We start from the raw sequence: 15,490 nt of genomic DNA on the forward strand, positions 1-15,490 counted from the left end.
GTTGTTACTACTGCATTACTATAAAACATCCAGAGCCTAACAAGGCTGGAAAATCCAAATATATTGAGGCCATCTACTTGCATGCTGTTAATGTTAGAATGAGAAATATAATACTAGATGATATATATTGATAATATAGGGGTTTGTGAGGGTAAAAATGGTGACAGGGTAAGATTATTAAGCTGTAGAGTAGATACTAAAGATTCAGTTAGAAAATAAACTGATTCTGTCTTGACGTCAGTTCCCTGTTATTGTTTGAAATTTTTTTTTAATGTGTTGAGCGTTCCTTCTTTCTTATTCTGTACTTTGTTCCCCATTTTCAGTTTCTGAGAGATATACCATAATGGATGTTTTGGTCAAATGCTGATTTTATTTATAACTAGAGCTTTACTTTCTTGTGTTAATTTAGCAAATTAGACAATCTAGAAGGAAATATGTGGGTTTATTTTCTCTTGCCTTTAAGAGCCTAGAACTCTTAGCATGGCCTAAGCCATCTCCCTCATTCCTGCTCTGCCTCCCATTTCTTTATTCTCATAAAAATATTTATTCAGGCAGAGTGGTTTTTAAAAATGCAGATTGGATCATTTTACACTCTTAATTAAAAACACTTAAAAGTGAAAGTGAAAATAAAAAAAAAATAAAAAAAAAAGTGAAAATAAAATTGGCACTCTTTACCTTTGCCTGTATAATTCTACACATGCTGGCCCTTGCCTGCCATCGGACTTAAACCACTCTTCCTTTCCTTACTCAGGCATAAGCTTCTTTTAATTCCGAAACTATACCAGTGGCTTACCTATGCATATGTTGTATTCTCTTCTTGGCCTGATAGATCTCATTTTTCAGATGTTAGCTTCAATGTCACCTTTTTCAAAGAGGCCCTGAGCCTTCAATCTGAGTTACCCTTTCTCAGAACATTCTGTTCTGCTGTTCTGAAGCTCTTACCACAACTTGTTAATCATCTCCTCTACTAGACTTGAATTCCATAAAAACAAGTAGTACTCTGTTTAGATCACCCTTTCTTTTTAAATACTTAGCATCTCATACAGATTCTAATGCATAAATACTTCCAGATTAATGAGAACCCTTTCCCCTCCTAACTCCTAACTTGGCAGTTACACAGGGCCCCAGAGGACCACAGATCAAAATCATCTACACCACCTCAGTCCAAAAGTTTCATTTTAAAATCTGCTTAGAGAGAAAGAGTCAAATGCTTTTTCTTTTACACCTGCTTTTATTAGACTTTCTTGTCCAGTGCTGTCAATCAAGCCCTTGCCTCTTGCTTCTTTTGTAACAGCAAGAGGAAATGAACTATTCTTTTTACACCAATGCTCATTGATTTACCTTTTCTTTTATGTGTTTCAGGTTTAGGAAGTAAACAAATCATGTAGCTATTTGAGGACTCTATTGCTTATAGCTAGAAATATACAATTTTGTTTTTTATGATTACTTTTTATTTTCAAAGTTTGTATATATATATTGAATTAAATCTAGACTTTCTACAACTAAATAGAGGAATAAATTTAAAGATGATCCTTAGAAAAGATATGTGAATATAAATCTGTATGGTTCTAAGTTAACTAGTTAATATTTGCCTTTTGTCTCTACTATGGATTTTAATTAACAGAATGACTATGTGGTGGAAACAAGTTTGGTTGGGACTGTGATGAATGGTTTGTCACATCTATATGGATGCAAAGATCATGACCAGTTTATTATTAACCTCATAAGGGGCCTGGGTGGAAATTTGAACATGAAATCACGTTTGGAATTCACCAAAGAGGTAATGCATATTAAAAGCCTATATTCAGTCAACATTTTTCTGTAACTTTCATCGACTCTTAACTGCCAAAATACAATGACTTGTAACTGTAAGGTATAGAACTTTTAAATTTTGAAATTATGTGTTCAGTATAATAATAATGGATTTATATACATGTATATACATTCATATGTATACTTATTTTTCTCTTTTGAATTGGTTTATGATATAAAATTATATTTTAATAGGCTAAAATTTGGAACATATCTTTTTTTGTTAGACATTTTTGAACCTACTTAGCTATATGAATAAATATAATTGTTTCATTCATTTAATCTTTGAATAATATATTTTTTAGTTATTTGTTTAACCAGAACAGTTTTAGCAGTTAGGGTGCTAGGATGGGTTAATCATTATAAATCTTTCTTTAAATACATGTAAAGGTATACTTCCTTAAATTCATGTAAAGGTAAAACTGAATTCTGTGTATTAAGGGATTTCTTCCTATTGGCCTCTGTTGAAATAATTGAACATATATTCCTTTGCGTTGGCTCCAACATTATGTTTTTGCATTTTTATCATTTTGTTTCTTTTTTGATACCATCATTTATTGCTGTCTGTATTTAGTTTACATTTCCATGGTCATTCTGTTGCCAGATAATTCTCATTGTTATCAATCAGTGCCATATATATGCTGCTTTTAAGCAGACATTCTCTTGCCAAAGTTCTGAATAAAGGTGTTGAAGAGTAGCACAAGAGGCTAACTCACTGCTTTACTTTTATATCTGTGCAAATAACAGTTTTCAGAGTTAGAAAGATGAATAACTGGTTGAGAATAGTGGTGGTGTCACTGGAATGGGCACAAAATATGGTGGAAATGAGATGTTAGGATTCCTGCATTGTGTAACTTGTAATTTAGTGATAAGAACTCAATTAAAAGGTAAATATATTTGTACCTTGGTGTCTATGTAAACTGGATGACATTTATTTGCTTAACTGATAATAGAGAATAATACTTGAGATAAAATGTTACTTTAATTACCAGGGATAGTAGCTTTTGTGTATGTGAACTTTTTTTTGAACTAAGATGTTTCACTTTGGTACCTTTATTTTAAAGAGCTAAAATTTCACATACTCTATTTGGAGTATGTGAAAAGCTATCATGACTTTTTCCTCTTAAGGTTTTTAATTGGGCACGAGAATCCCCTCCAGACTCGAACAAACCAATGGACACCTACTATGATTCCAGTAGAGGACGATTAGCATCTTATGTGCTGAAAAAGCCAGAAAACTTGACTGCTGATGATTTCAGTAATGGCCAGACTCTTCCAGTCATTCAGACTCCAGACATGCAACGAGGTCTAGATTATTTCAAACCTTGGTTAAGTTCTGACACTAAACAGCCATTTATTCTTGTAGGACCAGAAGGATGTGGCAAAGGGTAAGAGCAGAAAAATATTGGTTGAGGTGCATATTGTGGATTTATGCTTGTTTCCTCTTTTAAAATGATTTAACAGCTTTTGTTACTTTTCTTTTGGTTAAACTAGCCCTTTTCATGAAGGACTCTTCATTGTCACTACTGGTAAAAATAACATGACTATTGAAAAGAATATGTCATATTTTCTGCAAGGTTATGTTTTCTCTAATGGAAAGAGAGCAATTTGAGAAGATACTTATACAAAGAATCTATGCATACAATCACACAAAGAATGAATACCTTCGATTTACTCACAAATTACTGTTTGCTTTATTTATAAAAAAATGAATCTTGAAGTTAGCTGTCTATTTTAAACTAGCTTTTAATTAGTTACATTCAGCCTATTTTTAATGCCTACTGAGTATAATTTCTGGAAATAACGGATACATGGAATATTTCACATTCCTAGCAGCAATTTAAAAATTCTGTAAAATTGTAGTAATTTTTTTTTTAACTTGGAGAACTTAATATCTTAAAAATCTCTCCTTCAACTGAGGGGAAACAGTTGATGTCTTTTATATATACAAGGTTGGAAAATTAAGTTCGCGAACTCATCCTAGGAAAAGTGCTACATACCTCATTGCTGAATATCACTACAGTTACCTTCGAATTACCCCCTTTGGGAAGCTATGCACTGATGCCAGTGCCTACTCCACCCTTCAAAGCAATTTTGGAACTCTTTCTGGAATGGCCATCAGAGCTGTCATTGTATTACACTTGATGTCCTGAATGTCATCAAAATGTCTTCCTTTCAATATTTCCTTTATCTTCAGGTAAAGAAAGAAGTCATTGGGGGCCAGGTCAGGTAAGTAGGGAAGGTGTTCCAATACAGTTATTTGTTTACTGGCTAAAAACTCCTTCGCAGACAGTGCCGTGTGAGCTGGTGCATTGTCGTGATGCAAGAGCCATGAATTGTTGATAAAAAGTTCAGGTCGTCTGACTTTTTCATGCAGCCTTTTCAGCACTTCCAAATAGTAAACTTGGTTAACTGTTTGTCCCGATGGTACAAATTCATAATGAATAATTCCTCTGATATCAAAAAAAGTTAGCAACGTCGTTGCAACAAATTCACGAACTTAATTGTCCACACCTCATATATATTTTATCAAACAAAATTATTTCTGTGAACTTTGATTTTTTTTTTCACTGAAGGAGTCCCAAGATTTCCTTAAAATGTGAATTAATTTTTTTCTAGTCTAAACATTAGAAAATTACCTTGATAGTTATGGAAACCATATTCATGTTTACCATCTTCCCCTTATAACTCATCATTCATAATTTAGAAACTGAAATATTTATAAAATAGAAATTTTATATTGAATATAAAAAGTATTTTATTGATTGCACTCTCAAAGTCAAATGTCATACATCTTTCCTAGGATGCTGCTCAGGTATGCCTTTTCCCAGCTTCGGTCCACTCAAATTGCTACAGTTCATTGTAGTGCACAAACTACATCTCGACATCTCCTGCAGAAATTGAGCCAGACTTGCATGGTTATTAGTACTAATACTGGGCGAGTGTACAGACCAAAAGACTGTGAAAGACTTGTTTTATACTTAAAAGATATAAACCTACCCAAGCTTGATAAATGGGGGACCAGTACTTTGATAGCTTTCCTGCAACAGGTGAGTCTTATCTCTTGAAGTGTTTTGAAATAATTGGAAACCAATTTAATTTCATTAACTTTTCTTATAGATAGAAAATCTTCTGCTTTCCTCCTTAGAGGCAGCTTCATCTAGCATGTCGGGGAAATTAAACTCTTGTAGCATCTCAGTCTTGTTCCAGGGCTATTTTTTTTTTTGATTGTCCTCCCTTTAGAAGTTAGTAATACATCAAGTTGATAAATGACAGGAAGAGTAAAAACAACCTTTACTCTATACCTATTACATATCCTTTATTCCTAAAAGATGGAGGAAAGCAGAAGCTGAGAATGGTGCTGGAGTTGGGGAAGTTTTTGCTGCTTTTTTTAGGTATGCATTCTTTGGAGAGCAGTTAGACTTCCCCAGTCATGCCCCTTTCTGGCTGCTTTAGCCCATTAATCTCCCTCTTTGCCTATGTAAGTATTGGAGACCACACATTTTCAGTCAGTGTAGTAGAAGAATTTATTTTTTTATGTGATTTGCATCCATTAGAAACTATATTCTAAATTAGAGCTTATTATGCTCACATATCTTCATATTTAGTTTTACCACATATATGTAACTACAGAATATAATAAAATATTTATAGGAAGAAGCCGAAAGTTTTTCCTCATATTTTTTCTTATTTCTTTTCACTTTTTTTTTTTGATAATTGCTGGTGGATTTATACTATCTGGAGAAAAGCATTTTTATAATGAGGATAATTCAGCTAATGTTGAACACAGTCATGCACAGTGTTATTTTTCAATGATATAAGAACTTAGAGTAAATTTTAAATTTAAATTCTTGAGTTAGGTAGAGGATGATGAACGCATTTAGAAACAATTAAATTTTATGCAAAAATGTGTCATGATTAGAAAATCCTAAGCATTAAACTTTTACTTCTAAAATTTATTTTCAAATAGGTATTGACATATCAAGGATTTTATGATGAAAATTTGGAATGGGTTGGTTTAGAAAACATTCAAATTGTGGCTTCTATGTCAGCTGGAGGAAGACTGGGAAGACATAAGCTTACAACTAGATTTACTTCTGTCGTTCGTCTTTGTGCCATAGAGTATGTAACTTAGCTTTAAATCTTTGTTGTTTTTTTTCGTCTGTTTTGTTTTGTGGGAGACATATATTTGCGTTTTATTAAAGGTATCTATTAATGATATTTCTTCAAAATGTAGACTATACAGAGTCAAACTAAAGCTCTTAATTTTTTTCCTGCTGTTCCCAAACTATAGGCAATAATTTAGGATAATGAAGGCTTTAATCATTACTTTTTGTGTATTAGAAATAAAACAGAACTGTTTTGTATTGTCTCTGTTCTAAAATGTCAATCTCAGGAATCTGAATGGTAGATATTAGATTTAAATGTTTTATGGATTTCATAACACAAAAAATACTATCCAATGTTATGAATGTGACTAAAAAGAGAGTTTAAATCTGAACAAAGTAGAGGTAGGTTATGTTAGTGCCTGATAGCGTTACTCCTAGTGCATCCATCTATCTCCATGGTCCATAAGCATTACAGGACTTTTGAATTATATGGTTACGACACTGTTTCCTTTGTTACATTTTGCCTTATAAAATCTTGTTTTTATGTTTTCATGATAATTTTAATTTCTTTTAGAAATGTTTCAGTCACCAATTAAGTTGTATTGAGATGGAATTTAGTTTTGGAGTTTGATTTTATTTTTTGTATTAGTTCAACTTTTATAGTTGTGAGGTGGATTACTGCTCTATATACAGGCTATACATAACTCAAAATGCTTTATCTTAAGCAAAATTTTTCTTTTTGCCTTTTCTAAAGATCAGTGGTTTTTCAAACAATTATGTTTCTTAAGTAATTTCATTGGAATTCTCTGTTGCGACCCTCAGTATTTCACAACAGTTAGTTAGGAATCTAATTTGGTTGAAATGAGAATAGTGACCTTACCCCTTGGGTAAACCTTGGAGGGTATCTAGGTCTCAGAACGGCACAATTTGAAAACCATTGCTCTAACTTAATATTAAAATAATAATTTAGAATATTGGTTTATTTCAACTTTTTTCTTATATGCCCCTTTTCAGTTACCCAGAAAGAGAACAATTACAAACAATTTATGGAGCATACTTGGAACCAGTTCTACATAAAAATCTGAAGAATCATTCTATTTGGGGTTCTTCATCAAAAATTTATCTCTTAGCAGGATCTATGGTACAAGTGTATGAACAGGTATAAATTCATTTACAGTATATTGTAGTTTTCATGCCTATTTGTATCATTTCTGAAGTACTATCTTTAATTTTGGCCTGTGTTGATGCTCAGGTTTTCTTTTCCTTTTGTTCACTAGACCGTTTTACTAGAGAGTAAGCTCTGTGAGGGCTATGCTCTGTATGTTTTATTCACTGTTATATTCCCTGGCACAGTTTCAAATTGCCATTCAAATATTGACTGAATTAATCAGTGGGTGGATGGTTATTCTGCTATCAGCTAAAATTTAGCATATTTAGAATGGAGTTCTTCTTTCCAAAACTTGATCTTTCTCCTGACTTCTATTAGTTTCTGTTTTCCAGGCTTCAAATCCTAGAGTAGTCTTTGATGTTTACTTCTTTCCTGTTACCTGTGAGGAAATATCTAATACATCCTTTCTTGGTAAAGTGAGACAATACTTGAAAATAGGCATTAAGGAAGCAGCTGGTAACCACAAGATGGCCTCAGGGTTTTTGAAAATTAATTTGGGGAATGTATTCAATAATGTTGTAAAGATTTTGTTGGGTATCCGATGGACATGTGTCCTATTTGGGAGACCACCTCAGGGATACTGTACATGCCTGATCATGGCACTGTACACCAGAAGCTAAACATTAATGAATGCCAGCTATAAATTTATATATATAATGTGATGGCTCAGTGCGAGGTCGGAGGGATAGTGGATGGGGGGAGGGGGGTTCACAGTGTGAGGGATATAAATGATGAAGGTCTAAGTATTACCTTGTCTTGTACACCTGAAACTAATAAATAAAAAAAGAAATAAAATAAAAAAAATAAATAAAAGAGCAAAAAAAAAAAAAAAAGAAAAAAAAAACAGCGGTGGCTTCGTCCATAGAGAGGAAGGGGCAGACCCTTTACTGGTTATATATTTGAGGAGCGATTCTTTGATTATGTTAAAATTCAGTGGCTTCTTGAACATAAGATAGCTCTGCGGTTCCCAACTTTAGAAAGTGGGTCTTACCTAGACTTATGAGTGCCCTGGAATTGCAACCGCTATTTTATAAAACTTAGGTTTGAATTTCTTTCTTTAGCAGTACTTTTTAACCTTTTATTTTATTTTTTGCCATGGACAACCTTTGGCAGTTTGTTGAAGCCAATGAACAACCCCTCTTAGATAATGTTTTTAACTACATTAAATGTAATCTACAAGATAACTAAGGTTATCAATTACTTGGAAATACAGTTCCACCTGCTGGTAGAAATTGGCATTCCTGTGAGTCTAAGGTGAATGAAAACTTTATAACATGATTATACATTTAAGAAAGTAGAGCATTTATTGTATTTTTGTTTTGTTTTAGGTGCGGGCCAGATTTACAGTTGATGATTATAGTCACTATTTCTTTACTCCTTGTATCCTTACCCAGTGGGTTCTTGGCTTATTCAGATATGATTTAGAGGGAGGTAAGTTTTGCTTTCCTGAGTTCAAATCACTTATCTTTCTTTAGAATGCCACAGGGTATCTGTGTTTGTGTGTGTATATTTATGCTATATATTGTTTGTAATGGATACATTAAATGAGTATTGTAGCTGTAGTATTTAAAAACTGTAAGTAAAATAACATTAAATTTAAACATTAATATTAAAATTGTTTATTATGCTTTCATATAAACTATTTTTGAGTATCACGATTAAAACATGATTTTGGGAAAAATGAAGTTATTATTCTTTGTAGCCAAAGCATGCATAATATGCTTTTGGGATTGTTGTTTTTATTGATCAACTAGAGATAATAATGCTTAATGTATTATACTTTAAATAATAAAAAAACTTACCAACTTATTAACAAAATGAATTTAAACTTTTTTTCTCTTTTCTTCTCTTTATCTGATGCCAAAATTATGGTATGTAGATTCTCATTCTCTATTTCTTTCTAATATTATGTTGAAAGTGACTACTTTCAAATCATTTGAATTTTATTACAATTAAAGAAAATTTTGCCTTTTTTAGGATCTTCAAAACATCCACTAGATTACGTATTAGAAATTGTAGCGTATGAAGCACGGCGCTTGTTTCGTGACAAAATTGTTGGTGCAAAGGAGCTTCATTTATTTGACAGCATTTTAACATCGGTATTTCAAGGAGATTGGGGCTCAGATATATTAGAGAATATGGCAGGTAATATAGTTAGAATTTATATAAATATATAAATGTTATGAGAACTTTACAATTGTTTTTTGCACTAGTAGCATAATTTCATATGTCTAAAACTTTGGATAATTTTAATGTTATTTTTACTATAAAGAGCTGCTCTTTTTTGTTAGAGTTCAATAATTATGTTCCAAATAAAATATGATGATAATAATTGTTTTCTTGGAGAAAAAGGGGTGCTGACCAAAGTGTTTAACAATTTTAATTCAAAATTGTATTTCCTGAAAGATTTTTACTAATAAAGTTTTTAAAATAGTTATAGAGGTATGAAACTTAAAGATTATTGTGAAAATCTATAGTCAATTATAATGAATATTTCTTGAGAGTAATGACCATTCTCATTGCTGTCACTGCTCATAATGTTATTAGCACAGAGTTTCTTACATATTCTTACCAGCTTCACCCACTGTTGTGATAAACAAAGCATGGCAACATCCAGTCAAAGTAGCTGTGTCGTATTTGCAATTATTACTGCTTACTAGCAAATTTGCATTTTGAAAATTCCTATGGAAGTAATGCACGTGATGAAAATCATCATGGTAAAAAGGGCTTTTGATAAAAGAGGACCATATTATGGAAATATTTCCTAATAAAACTGCTTTCAAGCTACAAAATGAGTTTCTATTGTATTAGAGTGTAAAGCTAGGCTTCAAAAATATTTCATATAGTGCATTCTATACATGGTGCATTTCTAGATTTGATATTGGTCCCAGGGTCATAATTACATAAACCAGAAGGAATCTTGAAGGTGAAAGAGTGTTGAAATTGATAGAAGTAATTTTCTAGGTGCTGCTTGAGTTTTGGAATCAGGAAATGATTTCAAGACAACCTAAGGTAGAATGAAATGCTGAGAGAAGCCTGGTAATAGTAGAGGGCTTGATTTTGAGTGAGGGTCTATGTCATTGTGGCCTGTTTAATGGCTTAGTGTGGAGAGGCTTTGGTTCTTAAATGGTGCTTTTTCCATCTGAAAATTGAGGTAACAGTGTCTTCTTGCAAAGAAAGTGGCATATTTGGGGGGCGTTAGATAGTTTCAGTGTCTTATCGGGTATCTGAATCATTTAGAGTTTGGTATCGTTCAGAGTCTCCTATGTAGGACTCAGTAAATTCCTTTTTCACTTCAGTATTTTATTTTTAAATAAAGGGTTGTATTTTAAGAAAGTATATAGGCTTGCTGCTATCTGTTAGATATAGGCATATAGGATTTTCATATAGTGGAATATTAACTTTTTAAGAAAAATTTAATTTTAGAGACTTAAAGTAGATACATTCTTGTGTTCAAGAAACTTGTAAACTAATGGCGGATACAGATAGGAAAGTCCTTGCTTGCAGTGAGCACTATTGCTGGTGTATTTAGATTCCATGAAGATTGGTGCTAATAGATGCTAAACTGGTAATTACAATAGAGCATGAAGTGTTTCACCATTAATACAACTTTTCTGAACATATTTAGTGTAAATGCTAGATATTAGAGGTGTGGAGAGGAACAGACTGATTCTTTTTTGAGGAAGTTACTTTGAAACTTTTCAAAATAATTTTTTTATTTTGAGATAACTGTAGATTCACATACAGTTGTAAGAATTAATGCAGAGAGAGCAATCGTGCCTTGTATAATACTTGGTTTCCCCAGTGGGAACATTTGGCACATTCTAGTACAACATCACCACTGGGATATTGACATTGACACACTTAGGACAGAGGCATCCCCACAAAGATCTGTCCTGTTGCCCTTTCGTGGCCACACCCACTCTCCTCCCATCCCCTGGAAACCACCAATTTATTCTGTATTCAATTCTGCCATTTCAAGAATCTTGTTTTCACACAGAATAATTCTCTGGAGATATATGCAGGTTGTTGTGTGTTTCAGTAGTTTGCTCCCTTTTATTGCTGAGTGGATATTTGGAAGAACTACCATTTCTTTAACCATTTACTTGTTGAGGGACATCTGGGTCATTTTCAGTTTGTGGCTATTAGGAGGAAAGCTGTGATAAACATGTACAGGTTTTTGTGTGGGCATACATATTCATCTCTCTGGGATAAATGCTCAAGAGTGCAGTTGAGGGTTGTATGGTACTTGTATGTAGTTTGGTTTTCTTTTTTTTTATTTTTTAAACCATCAAGCTGTTTTCTAGTGGCTGTATCATTTTATATTCCCATCAGTGATATATGAGTGATGGAATTGCTTTGCATCCTTGCCAGCATTTGGTTTTGTCACTATTTTTTTTTATTTTAGCCTTTCTAATTAGTGTGTGTTGATGTGTCATTGTGGTTTTAATATGCATTTTGCTGACAGCTAATGAAGTTGAACATATTTTCATGGGCTCATTTGCCATCGCATATCCTTTTCAGTGAAATGTCTCTTCATGCTTTTTGCCCATTTTCTAATTGGATTGTTTATTTTTTTTACTGTTGAGTTTTGAGAGTTATTTATATATTCTAGACACTAGTCCTTTGTCAAATATGTGGTTTGCAAATACTTTCTCCCACTTTGTAGCTTGTCTTTTCATCCTCTTAGTAGGGTCTTTCACTGATAAAAAAACGTTTTAATTTTATGAAGTCCAACTAATTAATTTTTATTTTTAAGGGTCTTTTGGTGTGAAGTTTAAGAACTCTGTCTGGGCCTAGATTCTGAAGGTTTTTTTCGTAAAAGTTTCATAGTTTTGTGTTTTAATTCATGGTCCAATTTGAGTTAATTTCTATATAAAGAGTGACGTTTAGATGAAGGCTTATTTCTTTGCCTATGGATGTCCACTTGTTTTAGCACCATTTCTTGAAAAGGTTATCTTTCTGTCTTGAATTGCTTTTGCATCTTTGTCAAAAATTGGTTTTGTTGGTCTATTTCTGGGTTTTTTGCCAAAACCACACAGTCTTGAATACTGTAGCTATATAATAAGTCTTGAAATTGGGTAGATTAATTTCTCCTGCTTTACTCTTTTTCAAAACTGTCTTAGGTATTTCAGTTTATTTGCTTTCCCATATAAATTTTAGGATAATCTTGTTTATGTGTATAAACAATATTGCTAAGATTTTGTTAGGAATTGCATTAACTCTGTATATGGGTTTGGGGAGAATCGACATCACTATTTTGAATCTTCCAATCCATGAACTTAGTATATTTGTTCATTTATTAAATAGTCTTTGTTTTCTTTCATTGGTTTTGTGTAGTTTTTAGCATACAAGTCCTGTACATATTTTGTTAGATTAACACCTAAGATTTTAATTTTTTTGAGGAGTTATAGAGACTCAAACTGTATTTTAAAGGCTGAAAAAATTAAGTGAAGAAGATAAAGGAAACAGAATATGTAAAGAACCAAAGGCTTGAGAAAGCTGGAGCATATAGTGAAGCGGAGAGGGAGACAGGAGATTCTAGCAGTCAGTGGAGCCAGATTGCAAAGGGCCTTGATTAGGGTATGGTGTTTGTTTGCTTGCTTCTTGGCAGTGAGAAGCTATATGTGATATCAGAGTGGTGTGGAGCAATCGGATTTTGTTTCTGTGTGTGTTACTCTAGTAGCAGTGAGGATATAGTTGAGGAGGTGGAGACTTGTCACAGGGATACAAGTTAGGAGGCTACTGCAGTAGTCCAGGTGAGAAATGATGAGATGGAAAGATAATGAGTTCAATATTATACAGGTATTTGAATGTTTGCAGGCTTTTTGAGTGTCTTTTGGGAATCTACGTAAAGTTTATCAGCTCTGTGGAGGAGAGTCTTATTCAGTACTTACCTTTAACAGAGTACAATGTTTAAATACAGGTGTGTGATAAATAAGTGTTTAATAAATGCATGCATGAATTATTTTCTATTAAGCAATTGGAAATAATGGGACTAAACTAGAACGTAGGAGACTTTCCTAGGGATAAGTACTGAATGTGTTTTTTGGTATATAGTTGATCATTTAATCCTCAGAATAAGATGAAACAATTCAAAGAAGTGTTTAGAATTAAAGAATAGCAGTATGAATTTGATCTCAGGGAAAATAAACATATAATGGATAAATAGAAAACTGAAAAGAAGTGGTTGTGGCTTGGTGAGTTTGGTCGTATAAATCCAAGGAAAAAAGCTTCAGTAAGGAAATGCACAAAGTCATGCTGGAGTAATGACTGCAAGAAAGATTTGGATTAGTGCTGTGGCCTGCCTGGCCAGGAGCGCTTGGCCTGAGAGGGAAGGGCGAGGAGACTGAGAAAAGGCGTGGAGACAGGAAAACTGGGATCGGGAGGTCCACCGTCCACAGATGGCAGAGCAGTGGCGCAGTCTTTATTTCATAGACAGTCTTTATACAGTGTTAGAATAGTTGTCTATATAAACAAGTATTAGCAGAACAAGCAGGTATCAGTAGAACATTTTGTTTTGTGTATTGGTCAGTTTGTATGTCTGTGGCTGCATTAGTGTTATCTTGTTCTTCCTGGGAAGATGCTGAGGCGAGGCTTCCCGTGGGAATGACCTTGCAGGCTGCAAGGCCCTTGTCAGCTTACAGCCAGCTCCCTACAAATTAGGGCAATATAGAAGGTAATGGAAGAAAGATAATGAGAAGATAATGTAAGAAATGTGATGGTAAATGAGAGGAAAGGAACATGAAGTAGCTTGGGTCTGGGGAAAGTTAGGCTGTTGTTGAGCTGGGCATATGACGAGGATACTTGATGGAACAGTCTCCCAGAGGAATTGGGGGGGAAGTTCAACAGAACGGTGAACAGATTTTCCTTATGTGGTAACAGGAACATTGCTCTAGATAAGTTTCAGGGAGGTTTGTGGGATTTTTGTTGTCTCATTAAAATTGGGTTATTTTATTTTTTTTATTTTAGAAGTTAAGGCTCTTGGTGGTATTAATAAATTTATGTTGTTTCTCAAGGAGGATTTTGAGATTATTTTATTTGCCAATTTTATAAGTTATTTTTAATCTATAAATTTTATATAGTGATTCTGGAGAAGGGTGGGACAAACAGAGTAGAAGGGGGAAATAGTAGGGGAAAGAAAGTTAGAAGGAAGCCATTTTGTGGGGAGGAAAGAGAAGTAGGGTGCAAACATAAAATAGGGATCCCATCAGTTAGTTTTCAGGTAGAGTCTGATATAGCAATTTAAGTCTTTGTATCTTCACTGATCTTATTGATCTTCCAAGGCACACTTTAATTTATCATTGCCTTTCTGGGGATAATCTTATTTGGACTGATTAATTTAAAAATGATTTAGTGAACAATGTATTTACTGATGCTCTCATTACAAATAACACATATAAAACAAAATATCTTTTATTTCTACAGATAGTTTCTATGTTACATGGGGAGCCCGACATGATTCAGGAACAAGGGCAGCCCCAGGACAACTGTTGCCTCCACATGGAAAACCACTTGGAAAACTAAATTCTGCAGATTTCAAGGATGTTATTAGAAAGGTATAATATGAATCATGAATTTAAATTGAGATTTGGTTAATGATTATAGTCACTGTTTAGAGTATTTATTGCAAGCTTTTTGAGGACATGGAGTAAAAGAATATAGAATAGACAAAATTGGGTTTTATCTTTTAAAATTTAGTTTTTTGTGGCAGATCCAATTAGATACACACGTACTTACACAGATATATGTGAAATTGCTACGATATATGTTGGGAGAAAGTATCTGATGTTGGAAATATTAATGAGGGTCAATGTTAATTGGGAAAACATCCTAGAGCAGTGGTGTCAAACTTCAATGAGCATCAGAATCACTTCCAGAACCAGAAACTGTGCTGTATCCTGGGTTTCATTCCAAGGAAGTCTGATTTCAGTAAATGGGGCTCAAAGAATTTGAATTTTTAACAGGCTCCCAGAAGATGTTGATAGTGTTAGTTCACTGAAACTTTGGTAGCACTGTCCTAGAGAATTTTTTTTCAATTTAACTATACTAAAAAAGAAGAAACAATATTATATAATTGCTTTGAGAATTGATGTTTATATTGGAAGTTAGTGTGGATTTTATGTCAAGAAAAATTTTTTATGGTCTGGTGAACATATTGACTTGCCTGGTGTTGATATTGCAAAGTTTGGGAATGTTCAAAGTTGCTAAGCTATGTGGTCAGGTTTCTTCTCTCTTTCCCTTCACTCAATCACGTAGTTCCTGGCCCGCCATAATGCTACCTGTATGTGGACTTTTGATTCGTTTCCAAGCAGTGCATAAGAACAAGAGTTCACAAAATATTTTTAGGCACTAAGTTTCTAGAGTTTTGGCATTGTTTATGGTCTGTGTACCGTGGCTT

The 15,490-nt window shown here is 33.5% G+C and overlaps 1 protein-coding gene across 5 annotated transcripts in view; it reads left to right on the top strand.

The window, feature by feature from the left end:
- Positions 1-15,490, top strand: part of DYNC2H1 (dynein cytoplasmic 2 heavy chain 1) — a 289,185-nt gene that overhangs the window by 64,301 nt on the left and 209,394 nt on the right. For 4 of the 5 annotated variants that reach the window (XM_081063149.1, XM_081063152.1, XM_081063150.1 and 1 more), the window contains exons 41-48: positions 1,625-1,780; positions 2,941-3,200; positions 4,616-4,862; positions 5,783-5,934; positions 6,936-7,080; positions 8,418-8,520; positions 9,067-9,234; positions 14,518-14,648. In XM_081063149.1, coding sequence (XP_080919275.1) covers positions 1,625-1,780; positions 2,941-3,200; positions 4,616-4,862; positions 5,783-5,934; positions 6,936-7,080; positions 8,418-8,520; positions 9,067-9,234; positions 14,518-14,648 — 1,362 coding nt within the window. The remainder of the gene's footprint in view (positions 1-1,624; positions 1,781-2,940; positions 3,201-4,615; positions 4,863-5,782; positions 5,935-6,935; positions 7,081-8,417; positions 8,521-9,066; positions 9,235-14,517; positions 14,649-15,490) is intronic. The other variant, XM_081063151.1, reaches the window with a different exon arrangement.

Source organism: Rhinolophus hipposideros (assembly GCF_964194185.1).
Source record: "Rhinolophus hipposideros genome assembly, chromosome: 10".
NCBI classification, from domain to species: domain Eukaryota; kingdom Metazoa; phylum Chordata; class Mammalia; order Chiroptera; family Rhinolophidae; genus Rhinolophus; species Rhinolophus hipposideros.